This window comes from Scleropages formosus, chromosome 22 (assembly GCF_900964775.1).
Source record: "Scleropages formosus chromosome 22, fSclFor1.1, whole genome shotgun sequence".
Taxonomy (NCBI): domain Eukaryota; kingdom Metazoa; phylum Chordata; class Actinopteri; order Osteoglossiformes; family Osteoglossidae; genus Scleropages; species Scleropages formosus.
Genome location: NC_041827.1, coordinates 7,375,596 through 7,388,360, shown reverse-complemented (window position 1 = coordinate 7,388,360; position 12,765 = coordinate 7,375,596). Strand labels below are relative to the sequence as shown.

The 12,765-nt window shown below is 44.3% G+C and overlaps 1 protein-coding gene across 4 annotated transcripts in view; it reads left to right on the top strand.

Moving 5' to 3' along the window:
- Window positions 1–1,474: 1,474 nt before the first annotated feature.
- dip2bb (disco-interacting protein 2 homolog Bb) overlaps window positions 1,475–12,765 on the top strand; it is a 53,496-nt gene continuing 42,205 nt past the window's right edge. For all 4 annotated transcript variants that reach the window (XM_018725622.2, XM_018725620.2, XM_018725621.2 and 1 more), the window contains exon 1: window positions 1,475–1,705. In XM_018725622.2, the coding sequence (XP_018581138.2) occupies window positions 1,621–1,705 (85 nt within the window). In that variant the 5' untranslated portion in view covers window positions 1,475–1,620. The remainder of the gene's footprint in view (window positions 1,706–12,765) is intronic.

Here is a 12,765-nt window from a genome sequence, read left to right as displayed (position 1 = left end):
CATACAAGTTCTGAAATGTGTGCACTGGGATACTGTGCCATTCTTCAAGAAGAAAAGCTTGTAGTTCTTTGAGGGATGAAGGAAGTAGGAACCTACTTTGCACTCTTCCCGTAAAGGTTCAATGATGTTGAGATCTGTTGACTGGGGAGTCCATGAAACCACTCTTGAATTTGTTCAGCTGTGTATATGAAGGCATTATGAGTCTGGAAAATGGAACATCATGAGGAAACAGTGTTTGTGCCAATGGTCAGTAGACAGCAATCATCGAACCTCATGACTCCCTGGAGATGGCTCCCATTACAGATTGTCCATCATGTTTAACACTTGCCATCAGACATTGTGGCTTGAAGGCATCCTTTGGTTTTCTTCAAACGTAAACCCATCCGGATACAGGGAGTGGGGTGACAGATGACTCATCAGAGCATATTGCTTGTTTTCATGGCTCAGGGATCCAGGTGTTGTGCTCCTTACACCACATGATGTGTCCTTGTGCGTTGGCCTTGGATACAAGCGGTTTCTGAATGGGAGCCCAGTCCTTATGAAGCTCCCAACATACAGTCCATCCCTGTCAGTGAGCTTTGACTTACGACCACTTCCTCTTTGTCAATGCGATGCGTTCATGTTTTACATATGCCATCAGTACTTTTGAGACTGTTCCCCTTGACACATTAAATAATTTTGCAGTTTTTGTGACCTCTGCACCAGCAATTCAGGCGCCCATTATTTGACCACTTTGGGACTCTTGTTTTTTGCTTCACATGACATTACAAACACACATATCAAAGTGACAATTATCTTTTAATAGCAGAAACATACTGCTAACTGGCAGTCAACCTGATAGCATGACTCACCTTTGCAGCTGTTTGTAATTTAGTTACTTCACAAGGTGTTTCCTTTATTTTGTCCACCCCCTGTATAAATCCTTATGTATCCACAGGCACCTGCTCTTTTGGGCCTACTGTTTCATCTCTATGTGTAGAGTCATGAATTTTTCTGATGCTTTTCTATAAAGTGACTTGTGATGTAAGGTCTCTACAATTATTTACCGATTTATACAGCTCGCTAGTTTTCAACTGGAGTAGCTGAGGGTGAAGTACCGTGCTCAACGGTACTACCTGTGGTGGGATTCGAACATGAGGCCTTCCTGTCCAAAGGCTGTAGGCTGTAGCGCTAATTCACTTTCATGCTAGCTGTTCGCCGCAAAGTATTGCTATACCAAGTACGTTCCACGCCAGACATTTTCTTAAGCTTTGCATATGAATTCTGAAAGCAGAAAACACAGCTCTGGCAACCGCTCATTGCGCTACAACTGCGCCCCAACGAAACGCGCTTTCGCGGGCCACCTGCACGAATACGTCGTATTGATGCAGTAACGCCTCGGCGCCGCCAGGTGGGGGAGGGAGCGAGGCGCGAATCTACTCCGGCAGCTACCCGCGCGCCCACACGGGCGCCGCGTCACGTGACACAAGCAATGGGCCAGTTGTCTCGGCATGGCGGAGTGGAAGAGACGCTTGTTTGGATTGTGACGCGAACACGTAAGCTATATCGTGTTCCGTTTCGAGGAAAAGGCGTGAATTTTTGTACGCGTTTCCCTCGCCGTGAGAGCTCGTCTTGGGGAAGATGGCGGAGCGAGGCGTGGATGTGTCGGCTCTGCCGAAAGAGGTCAGGGACCAGCTGGCCGAGTTGGAGCTGGAGCTGTCCGAAGGTGAGGAAGGAGGGAGAGAGAGCCGAGCCGAGGCGAGGCGAGGCGAGGGAAGGGGGATGCGGCGGGGTAGCGACCGACCGACCGACCGACACAGACAGAAAACAAGATGACTGAGGCAGAAAATAACAAAAATGACAACAGCGACTAGGAGGAGGGAAGGACAAGGAGGGAGAGATGATGAGGAGACAGGACAGTGTGTGTGTGTGTGTGTGTGTGTGTGTGTGTGTGTGTGTGTGTGTGTGTGTGTGTGTGTGGAGCACTGAGGGATGGATGCCACACTGCACTGGTCTGATTTCTACCTTTTCTTCCCGAGTACAGTGAAGACCCCCAGCTGAAAAAAGGCACACTGTGTGACTGACATTGTCAGGGATATTTATTAATATTTCTTGCCTCTTGTCCAATTTTTATTCTGCTCTTAACTTAAGAGGTGGTTAGTGGACTGGTCGCGAACACACTAGTCACTGTTGTGCCTTCTTGGTTTATTTGTGGCCTTTTGCATTTTGGCTTTTGTTTGTTTTTGTTTACGTTTATTCATTTACTAGATGCTTTTCTCCAAAGCGACTTCCGATGAACTCTATGTAGTGTTATATCAGCCCAGACCTTATTCACCGTGGTGACTTGCACACTGCTAGATACACTACTTACACTGGGTCACTCATCCATAAATCAGTGGAACACACTCTCTCTGTCACTCACACACAAACACACACACACTGTGGGGTGAGTTGTAGTTACCAATCCACCTGAACTGCATGTTTTTGGACATTTGTGTTACAGCTGGTAGCAAATTGGTTAGAGCTGCTGCCTAAAGGTCGCAGGTTCAAATCCCACCTCCAGCTGTAAAACCTCTGAGCAAGGTCCTTCCCCCAATTGTTCCTAAAAATCTACCCTGCTGTATAAATGAGTAAATAGTTGTAAATACCCTGATGCTGTAAGTTGCTTTGGAGAAAAGTGTCAAGTGAACAAATAAATGTAAATACGTTTGTTCACTTTGCTTGGAACAATAGCTTGTAGCTGGAAAACTTACGATTGTTTTCCTTTATAAAGTAGATCTTGATGAGAGCTTTGTAATTTTGAATGTATGTGGTCATGCGAAGTGGATGAAACATGTTGCTGTGTGATGATCGGTTTTGTTTCCTCACTCCCATGTGAAAGTGTGTCTGATCTCACGGGAGCATCAGTAACAACTTTTGAGGCCTCTTTCATGGACTGACTTTTTTTGTATGGAGCTCCTGATTCGGACCAAACGGGTCACAACAAACTGAAGACGCCGTGTCACGATTTGACCGTGTGTTTTTCACTAATGATGTTTTTTCCCAGTGAGGTTCCTGAAGAATTCACAGGGGTGTGTGTGTGTGTGTGTGTGTGTGTGTGTGTGTGTGTGTGTGTGTGTGTGTGTAGACAGTCTGCTGTAGTGTTTTCCACAGCTTTGTGTGGGGTAATTAGTCTGTTTTTGTACTGTTTCTAACCAGGCTTTTGTGATTATTAAATGCGGGAAATTTCCCCCCATCAGAAATTAATGAAGTTAACATATGTTAAAGTAGACTTTTGTGAAATATACCATAGTAGTCGATGGTGAATCGCTCTGATTTGGTGTTGGTGCTGGTGGATTTGGTCTGTAGTTGAAGGGAGCCCTGAGGGGCTCGTATCTTTGGTGTACCCCGAAGTCCAGCCCACCTTCCTGGAATGCCACGTTTGCTCTGAAGATGACTCAGTCCATCGGTCTTCTTTTGGTCATGGTGCTTTAAATGCTCCTCATGCTCATCAGTTTTACTTGTACTGTTTTCATAAACATTGGAAGTACTCAGATTCTCGGTGTGACGTTTGAAAATGCACTTGAGAGAAGTATTGCCACATATGGCTTGAGTGTCCTTACAACAGACATTTGGGCCTTTGCAGAGGACCCCCTAAGGAGATTTGGAGAAATTTTCAGCCTGTTGTGTATTCCTGAGCAGTTACCGGAAGCAGAGTTTGATATAAAATACCAGAAACGACATCCATCCATTCTAAGTGACTTACTCATACAACATCATGGTGATGGATAGATGGTCATAACGGTAAAATGGGGTACTCCTTGGACAGAGTGCCAGTCCATGACAGGGCACGTTCACACTGAAAGCGCTTGACAAGCACCAGTTCGCCCAAATCCGCATATTTGATGGAGGAAATCAACGCGAACGTAGGTAGCACGCGGACTCCGTGTCCAGGAGCGAGATTTTAAAGCAACATTATATCTATAGGGCAAAAAGTGGTCATAGTAGTAGGACTTTTACTTATTTAGAGAGCTGGCTGAATCCTCTTGGTCAGAATGCAGCTAAACGTTGCTCTCTGTCTTTCGTGCTAAACGTGGTGTGTACGCAGTCACACATTCGGTCGGCGTACACACGACACAGTCGCTGCAGCGTGAGAACGCCGTCTTTCCATTGCCTCCTCCCTCGTGTCGTTTCTCGCTTCTGTTTGCGCTGGTCCTTCACGTGGGATGTCAGTCATAAACGGAGGAGCGCTGCGCCCGCCTGATATTAATAGCTTTTTCCTCGCAAGCACTGTCCAGAATTGACTGGTAAATTTCTTCTGAGAAGGGAAGGTGTTTTCTGCGTTGCCGGCACACTTTGGCTTTAGACGGTCACATTTTTTTGTTACTTTTTCCCCAGGCCGAATTCTGTAGGACTTACAGGAACACACACCTTCATGTTTTAATAAGCTGTTAGACGTGTTGCCCTTAGATGCACTCTGTGTGTGTGGCTTACAGACCGACAGCACAAAGGGTGCTGTATGCTGGATTGGTAAAGTTATAGTAACCACTGAGGTTAAAATTATTAGTGCCCAATACTTAATATATATGCAAAATTGCTGCCAAATGTCCAAGTTTGAGTAACTGTTGCTGGTTAGAAATTACCTGCGTGTTGTTTTTCTAATACATGCCTGTCGACAGTGTTATATGTAATTGCGCAGCCTAAAGGGAAAAATGCTGCCTATCAGCATACAGTAGCATCCGTGACATGTTTTCTTGTGACAATGGCTGTTGTTTTGGTTGTTGCTGATAACGTTTGTTGGCATCAGTTCCCTGGGTTACGGAAGAACACCTCTCCTGGGGACCATGTTTAATTTATTGCCAGAAGCTTCAATACAGTGCTTTCAGTAACTTAATGGGCAGCGTGACATTACTGTCCTCGAATTCTTTTTTTTTCCCCCTCCCCCCGAAGCTTTCGTTCCTTGCTTGTGAACTCACGGGCACCCTGGCATGCGGTGTACAGTCTACAATGGGAGTTTTGTTCCTTTCTTTGACCTCTCTGACAAGTGCCGTTTTGTCATCTTGCTCCACGGAGAGGATTCACACGGAACCAGGAGTGGAAATGTGTCCCATCAGCGCTTTCTGCCGGCCGGAGCTGTGCGAAGGGGGAATGGGGATGGGGGCTCACACACCCACTGGACTGCTTCTTAACCAGACATCCAGTTTTGCAGGCCCCCTGTGACTGCTGGAACACAATAGGCCCCATTGAGCGGACCAAAGGCGCGGCGGCCGGGAGCGCTGATGGAATTCTGGCTGCTGAACCAGAGCCATTGTACACTGGCTGTCGCAGCAGCTGCCCCGCATGAGAAAGAGCTAGAAGGGGGCCAATGTGATGTGTGGTCCGTGCTCACTTCTACGCAAGAGCACCCATGGTGCAGCTAGCCCCCAAGATGCCCCCCCACTGAGCATGCCCTCATGGAGATCTACTTTCTTGTTTCTTCATCAGAGAAGGAACTGTGTTTTTTTTTTTTTTTTTTTTTGCAATACCGATGTGCACTGTGTTCTTAAAGCAGTCAAAGCCAGCGGTGTGTTGGCTGCACACATGGGTTCAGGTTCGAACCTTGAGGGTCGTGCATGAAGGGACCATTCCCTAGGGGACTCCCCTGCACACCTCCTCAATGGCTTCATGCTGCCATGGGACATGAGGCAGCAGGCTTTTACAAGGCAGCCATCCACATGGCAGCAGCGCAATGGGGAGTGGAGATTACCGCCCGCGCCTCCCTATCTAGGTCACAGAGCATCAGAAAGCAGTGCGGCAGGCTCATCTGCCATCTGAGTCACGCCATGCATCCCTCACCTCCCTCATTTTCTCATGCCACTGGGGTCACCCCATGTCCAGCTGCAGAGCTGGGTTAAGGTGGAAGATGGCACCCGACACTCCGCTGGCCAAAACTGACTCATAAACTCTCATCTCACCAGGGGCTAAATGTAAGTGCTCTCTCTGCATGGTGGTGTGTACAGTTGAGCAGGGACTGGCCTTAAGTGGAAAAAGGCACTGTTTTTTAAACTGATCTAGAGCTTTCAGAATGGCTGATGGCCATGGTCAGTCTCCACAGTAGAGAGCAGAGCACAGCCTATAGAGGTGTCCTTGGCAAAGTCAGTTGTGATTAATAACTATGAGCTGTCATCAGTCCATCATTTCCTCTTGTCGCGCTCTGCTGATGAATGTTTCACCAGCCAGTAACAGCAATGTGAACAGCAACAGCATGGGATGTTTCTTGCTCTCTCTCATTGCACACTGGCTCCGGATTCAAGGCTGGATCTCCAGCTTCATTTGAAATTGATCTGAAGCTGGAACACATTCCAAAACAATTCCACAGACTCTCTATCTCATAGACAGGATGAAGGTTGGAATGAATTAGCAAGGAAATATTTTACATGCATTTCTGACCCCCAGTACAGTCAGTTCTGTGCTTTATTAAATGGTACCTCTTTCAGATAAACATTGTAGTTTATGACATTTAAGTTATGAAAGTGTAGATTTTCCAAACATTTTCACTGCATATAGCAGATATTATCCTTTGCTTGCAGGATTGTCTGCATGTGCAGATGTGTGTTGGTTTCCTTCCTTCCTTGCTTGTTGTGGAAACGTGAGCTGCGTGTTACATAATTCCTGGTGCGTGCTGTCCCCCGGTTTGGGGAGTTAATGATGCTGCCTCGGCCATTTCGGTGCATCTTAAAGGAGCCTGAATTATTTACATCTGCTTGGAGAACACCACCAGACCCTACACGTGAGCAGCTCGATAGCGAAGACATGCGCGAACACAAAGGGATGAAGCCGAGTGAATCCCATTGAAACACGCAATGAGGTGAGCGGTTGACGGTAGATGGAGAGAGATGGGCAGTCAGGGCAGTCGCATTGCGAGATGGACAAATTATGATATTCAGATTAAATGTCCGCTTCTCTGGAGCGCAGAGAATGCTGCTGTCTCACTTCTGGTAGTGCCTGTGTGGTCACAGGCTCAAAGGCTGAAGATCAGTACTTCACAGGACACCTGCCAATCTTCTGCTAAGAAGCCCTCCTCACCGTTGATGTGAAGTGTTGTATTTGCTTTCCTGTCACTATTCAGATAGTGCATGGCTGCTGCCTCTCCATCAAGGGAGCCTTATATAGTGCGTCTGAGCCTTGCTGGAGCAGGTTTTTCATCTGGTCTCAAGTTCACTCAAAAGCACCACTAAGCTGACCAGCTAGAATGTTTGAGGCTGGAAGTCTTCTATAAGGCTTCTTGCAGAGGATGTTTGTCCTTTCCGACCGAACGGTGATGGGGAAGTCATTTTCCAGCAAAGGTTTCCTGCCGCCTTTCTTGGATGGCTAGCAGTCATGTGCCCAGGGTTCAAAGACCTCTGAAGTCGCCCTTGTGGTGAAGCAGCCTCCGCAAAGGCTGCATAAAGTGGAAGAATGGGGTCCTTATTATGGGAATTACCATGACATCATGGAGCTTGAGAACTGCTTATATGACATATGTTAAGGTATGACATATCTACCTTTAAGGATGTTGTTTGTTCATGTAGCTGATACTTTTCTCCAAAGCAACTTAAAATTGTGAGGTTTCCATACTAAGCGGCGTACAGTGATGTACCCGTTGATATGGTGGGGTATTTTAGGTACTAGTGTTGCTTTGGTTACCACATAATACTCAGTTTTGGTTGCCAGTATTATTACTGGTTGAAAATCTTGTATGTTTCCGTTTAAATGAAAATATAAAAGAAGAGCAGAAGAAAACACTGTTTCCTCTTCTGCATGTGAGCTGTGGCTAACATGCTTGCATTCCCTGCCCCCCACCCTATTGGAGCTCAGTTTGGGCACAGAGGCAGGAAGTGTGGAATGTGGTGTTCTGGGCAGCGTCTCTCTCTGTTTTGGTGCACCTCAGGAAGTGTGAAAAGTGTGATCCCCAGCACAGGCTTTCATGTGTGGGACTGTTCCGACGGGGCTGGGGTGGAGACCTTGACATGTTCAGGCATGTCCTTATGGGGCAGGTGAGAGCGGGGCTTCAGCCCACGATCAAGGCCACAGCTTTACTCGTACATGGCATGCTCCCTCGCCGCTGAACGGTACCCTAATTTGGTAAGTGTTGCGACTCTTTGTAGGTGTCTGATCGGCTGGTTTCTAGGGCAACGGTTGGTGTCAGTGACACTTTGCTTTTTGTATTTCTCTTAGTCTTTGATTTTTCAGCTTTACTTAACAGGAATCCGTTAAATAATGAGTCCATTCAAAATTTTTCCAGTGAAATTTAGGCAAGGTATCTCAGGATTTTTGTGTGCACCTGCGCTTTTGACAATTCTAATTCCCTTGTAGATAAAAACCCATTTTGTATATTGAAATGGAACCTGTGTTTACAGACAGATGAGGATGTCCAATTCCCCCCCCCCCCCCCAGTGTGTATGTCAGCTGTAGAACTGTGCATACTGAAGTCTTGTGTAAAGTCCTTTTTAATTTATAAATCATAGCTACATGTTACGCTATTTAGATTTTGGTGCAAAAAACTGCTTTTTGAAGTAGTAAGCCAGTGCTGGTGAAAAAGTAGTGTGTCTTCCTCCTGAGACCCTACAAAAAAATTTTGGAATATATTTTTAAAATTTCTAGGAAATTGTCCCACTTTGACATTATTAGTTTAATGCATAATGTGCATTATGACAGCATTTGCATGTGCTGTTAAGGAGAAGCACTTAAAGGCATGTTCTCTAGCGTGGACAATGATGCATGGCTGAATCTTAGGAGGGGTCACAGGTTGTCCACATAAACGCTTCACCTCCACGTTTTCATGGCCTGTTTGTACTCATTGCAGTTTTTCCAGCCATAGACAGCACGTAATTGGCGTCGGCATTCCACCGTTCCTACGGATTTGTTCAGGAAACACTGGGCGGTTTGGTACTGCTGTTTATCTGGGGTCATGGCACCCACTCAAAGGCAAAACCATTTTCGCATAAAATGTGTGTCGCTCACAGGCACCCTCATTTAGTATATCATTTGAATGACACCAATTAGCAGTCTTGCCAATTTGTTTTGTGTGATTATGAAAACCATATTACCGTTCTTGCCTGGACTGCAGCCATTTCTTGCCATGTTTACCTACCTACAGGTTCACTGTGTTACAGCACTAACTATGTATTTTCTAGGAATCATAGCCTTCTCACTCATTTTGTCCTTCTTTCTTGTATGATTCTTGCTTGGAAAGAAAATAGGGCAGTATGTTTTAATGATTGGGTATATGTCTCATTTTGTCATATGAAAACAACGGAATGACTGTACCGCGTTTTATTTGTGTATTTTGCAATGGGCTTTACTTCAGGCAACTTATCCAGCTCATACTGCACATATTGCCGGAGTTCGTAAAATCTCAACCCAGCTCCTGTCGAAGAGTCTCTTAGTAGCTAGAATTACAGTAACTTTTTTCCATCTGAAATGACTGTGAGTTTGATACATACCAGGGTATAGATGAAGAGTCTCCCAATAGAATGATGTTTTGCTAAAACAAAGTAGCTGTGCTACAACAGATGTTTTTTGGTCAGGACATGACATGTGTTAGTAGACACTGGAATTTCTACCTCATGTACTGTTAGTTCCCAGTTTGGACAGATCCTTGCTGCTGATTTATACTGGGCTGGATGTGATGTATGCTGTCGGTAGTGTGTCCTTTGTGGAGCAAATTGTGTAAATAATTTATCTATCAAGTCATTTAGATATGGGGAAAATAATGACTGTGGTTTTATGATTGTAGGGTTCATTCTTGTAACCAGATACTGTATATTTGGTTATACTTTAACCATATATGGCATGAAGCTCAGTACTGTCACATTGTACTGCATTTTACTATTATCTTTAAGTCCAAGGCAGCTTACAGGGATAGATGGATACAGGCCCAAACAGTGCTTGAAAGGTTGCCAGATTAAAAAGCTGGTGTTGGGCTAGAATGAAAGTGTTAGAGCCATGGTAAAGCCAAGTGTAAAGAAATAAAAGGATGGATTATGTTTATGGGTTAGGGAAATCTATACTGAAGAGGGAGGTATCATTATTTCATTACAGCTGTTTTTCTCAAAGAGTGATGGTTGTAATAGAACCTTTAATGTTTTGGAATGCACTCATAAGATAACTGTGCGTTTGGATGTTCCCTGTTCCTGCTTTATAGCTACTTTGGTCACGACATGATACAGCTGAACTTTATTGTTAGATTTCTCTGAAGTTTATTTTGAATCACAGCAGCTCTGTCCATTTAAAACAATGATATGTATCAAGAGGAGAAAAACAAAGAAAAACATGCACATAGTAAATTTCAAATGAGCATATAGTATCACACCAACATACTTAGACTAACAGAAAAATAACAGTAAATACATTGCACTGACCAGAATTTCACACACACTAGTTGCACTGCAATAATATGCATATATGTGTATATATACACACACGGTATGGTGATATTTGTCCTGATATCAAAGCATGTGGTACTGTTAACATTACATAAATTGGTGAAGATATTTTAAGCCACTAATGACGCAAAGAGAAGACAGTTTTCTGTGCATCAGATGCGCAAGAGCAGTTTCAGTTTGGCCTCTCCGATTTCCTCTGCTGAATTGAAGCCGGAGTAATGGCTCTTAATTAGGGCAACTTTGAGTGCATGCAGTTCTAGAAGGTGCCTTAAACCCATAACTTGCACAGCTTGATGCAGTTTTAGAGCTTCATAAAACATCATTGCACATTTCATAACCTTAAACGATCTGTCAGCTGTATGCAAACCACATATTAACACAGATAATTGTATCATTACAATATACACTGGCCCATATTGCAATGTGTTAATAATATAGTACTTTCTCATGGCAAAAATGGCATTCATATTAGATCAGTAGTCAATTAGTTTAAAGGCCCTGTGGTTTTATTTAAATGAGTGGTTAGCGTCAGTCTGAAGTTCAAGACCTTAGGGTGCTCTCTCGTCACCATCTGGTCTACTGCAGAAGGACAAGAAATGCAGTTTGTCTGGCCCATTTAGCCTTGTAATTCAGGCCATAGATGTTTTTGAGCAATATTCTAGGAGGATAGAGGGATAAGATTAGGAGACATGTTACATATGTTCTCTTTCCCCACTATTTTTGGATGTTCCCATAATGCCTCAGTTATATTTTACAGTTTGGAGAGTGAGAGGATGTGAGGCATCTTCCATTGAATCATTTTTCCCAGGGGTCTACATTGTCCATCATGGTTTTCCTCATTATCCTGTGGTCCTGCTACATACGATGGGCACAGATGAAGAAAGTTTAAAAAACTAATTGATGTAATTCTGTTAGGCTTGTTGTATGGCTTGCACCATTTGGTTCCACCTCCATTCAGTTTTTTGTTTTTTTTCCTTTTTTTTTTTCTTTCCTTTCCATCTGTCAAACAGTTAAGTTGTTGATTGCCTAAAAATAATGTGGGGTTCCAACCTTTCTCTTAACTGCTTTTGCTTCTATATAAAAAACATAAGCTAACAAAAAACAGAGCATCTGTGTAACACATAATTAGGTTTGTTTTAATTTTATTTGATCTTTTCCCTCGGTTGGCGTGATGCATTTTTTTAATTGTTCTCCGAGATGTACTTCGCTTTGGAGAAAAGCGTCTGTTGAATAAAAGTATATGTAGTAGTTTCCACTTCGGTGGAGGTGGGGGGTACACCTGGGACATCCCCATGCTGAAGGCCTCCACTGCAGTGTGTTTGCTGTATTTGTAACCTGTGTAGGCTATTTCGCTCCTGAGAACAGTTTTAGTGGTACGGAAACTTGAATGGGGCGTTTCAAATCTCAGCGTTGTTAGAGCACTGGAGTTTGCTCGAGTTTTCTAAGTAATGGTAACGGTAGTCCTCAGACATGTGGAAAGAATGTTACAGAAGGACAATTATGACTGACACTAGTGTGTAAAGGCAGACTAAGCAGGGCAGGTAAGAAAAGTACCAGCTTGCGGCTGTGATGTTTTGGACCCCATGTAGTATTTAAGGGCTTGTTTTTCACCAGCTCTTTTTTTTTTTCTTTTTCTTTTATTGGGCATCCAGGAGAGTAGCAGTGTTTATTGGTTGCTGTGAAATGCTGGCGGCCACCAGCAGCAACTTTGACATGTGTTGCTCAGCGGTGCTCTGTCTCCTGGTGTGACGAGAGCATGCCGGCGCTGACTGCTGTACGCTCGGTGTGGTGTAGGATCGTCCGTGAATACACCTGTCGGACTGTGTTTTGTTTACGCGGGCATGTGATCGTTCCGGTTTGAAGCAGGTGTTTACCAGCATGAAATACTACACCTGCCAAGTTATGTAAACTTGGCACTGAGGGCAGGTATGTCTCGCAGTGGGGCCTGCGGGGTACCTCCAGAGGAGGGTGAAGACTGGAAGAGAGACAAACACTCACTCAATTAAAACCACACCCTGAATATGGTAACAGCCCTACACTCCAACACAGTCCCATCATGGACATCTCAGCTTTTCAAGATTTATCAACTGCAGACAGTACACAGATTCAAGGCAAGTCCAAGGAAATTTAGTGTTCACCGCAGACCCAATATAACGCTGGTGATGGAGTCAAATTCTGGAACGTTTTATAAATGAGTCTGCATTTTATGGAATTTAGGTATTTTAACAGAAACTTTGCAATGCTTTATCTTTGACACTTTAACTGTCAACCTGCAGTCCATAACTACAAATAATTATCGTTACATGTAAATGTGTGAAAAAGATGGTCATTTTATACATTTTTTTCAATCCTGAAAATAAAGGTTTCACTCATATTTTGGTGTTTTATTGCGGGAGGAAAA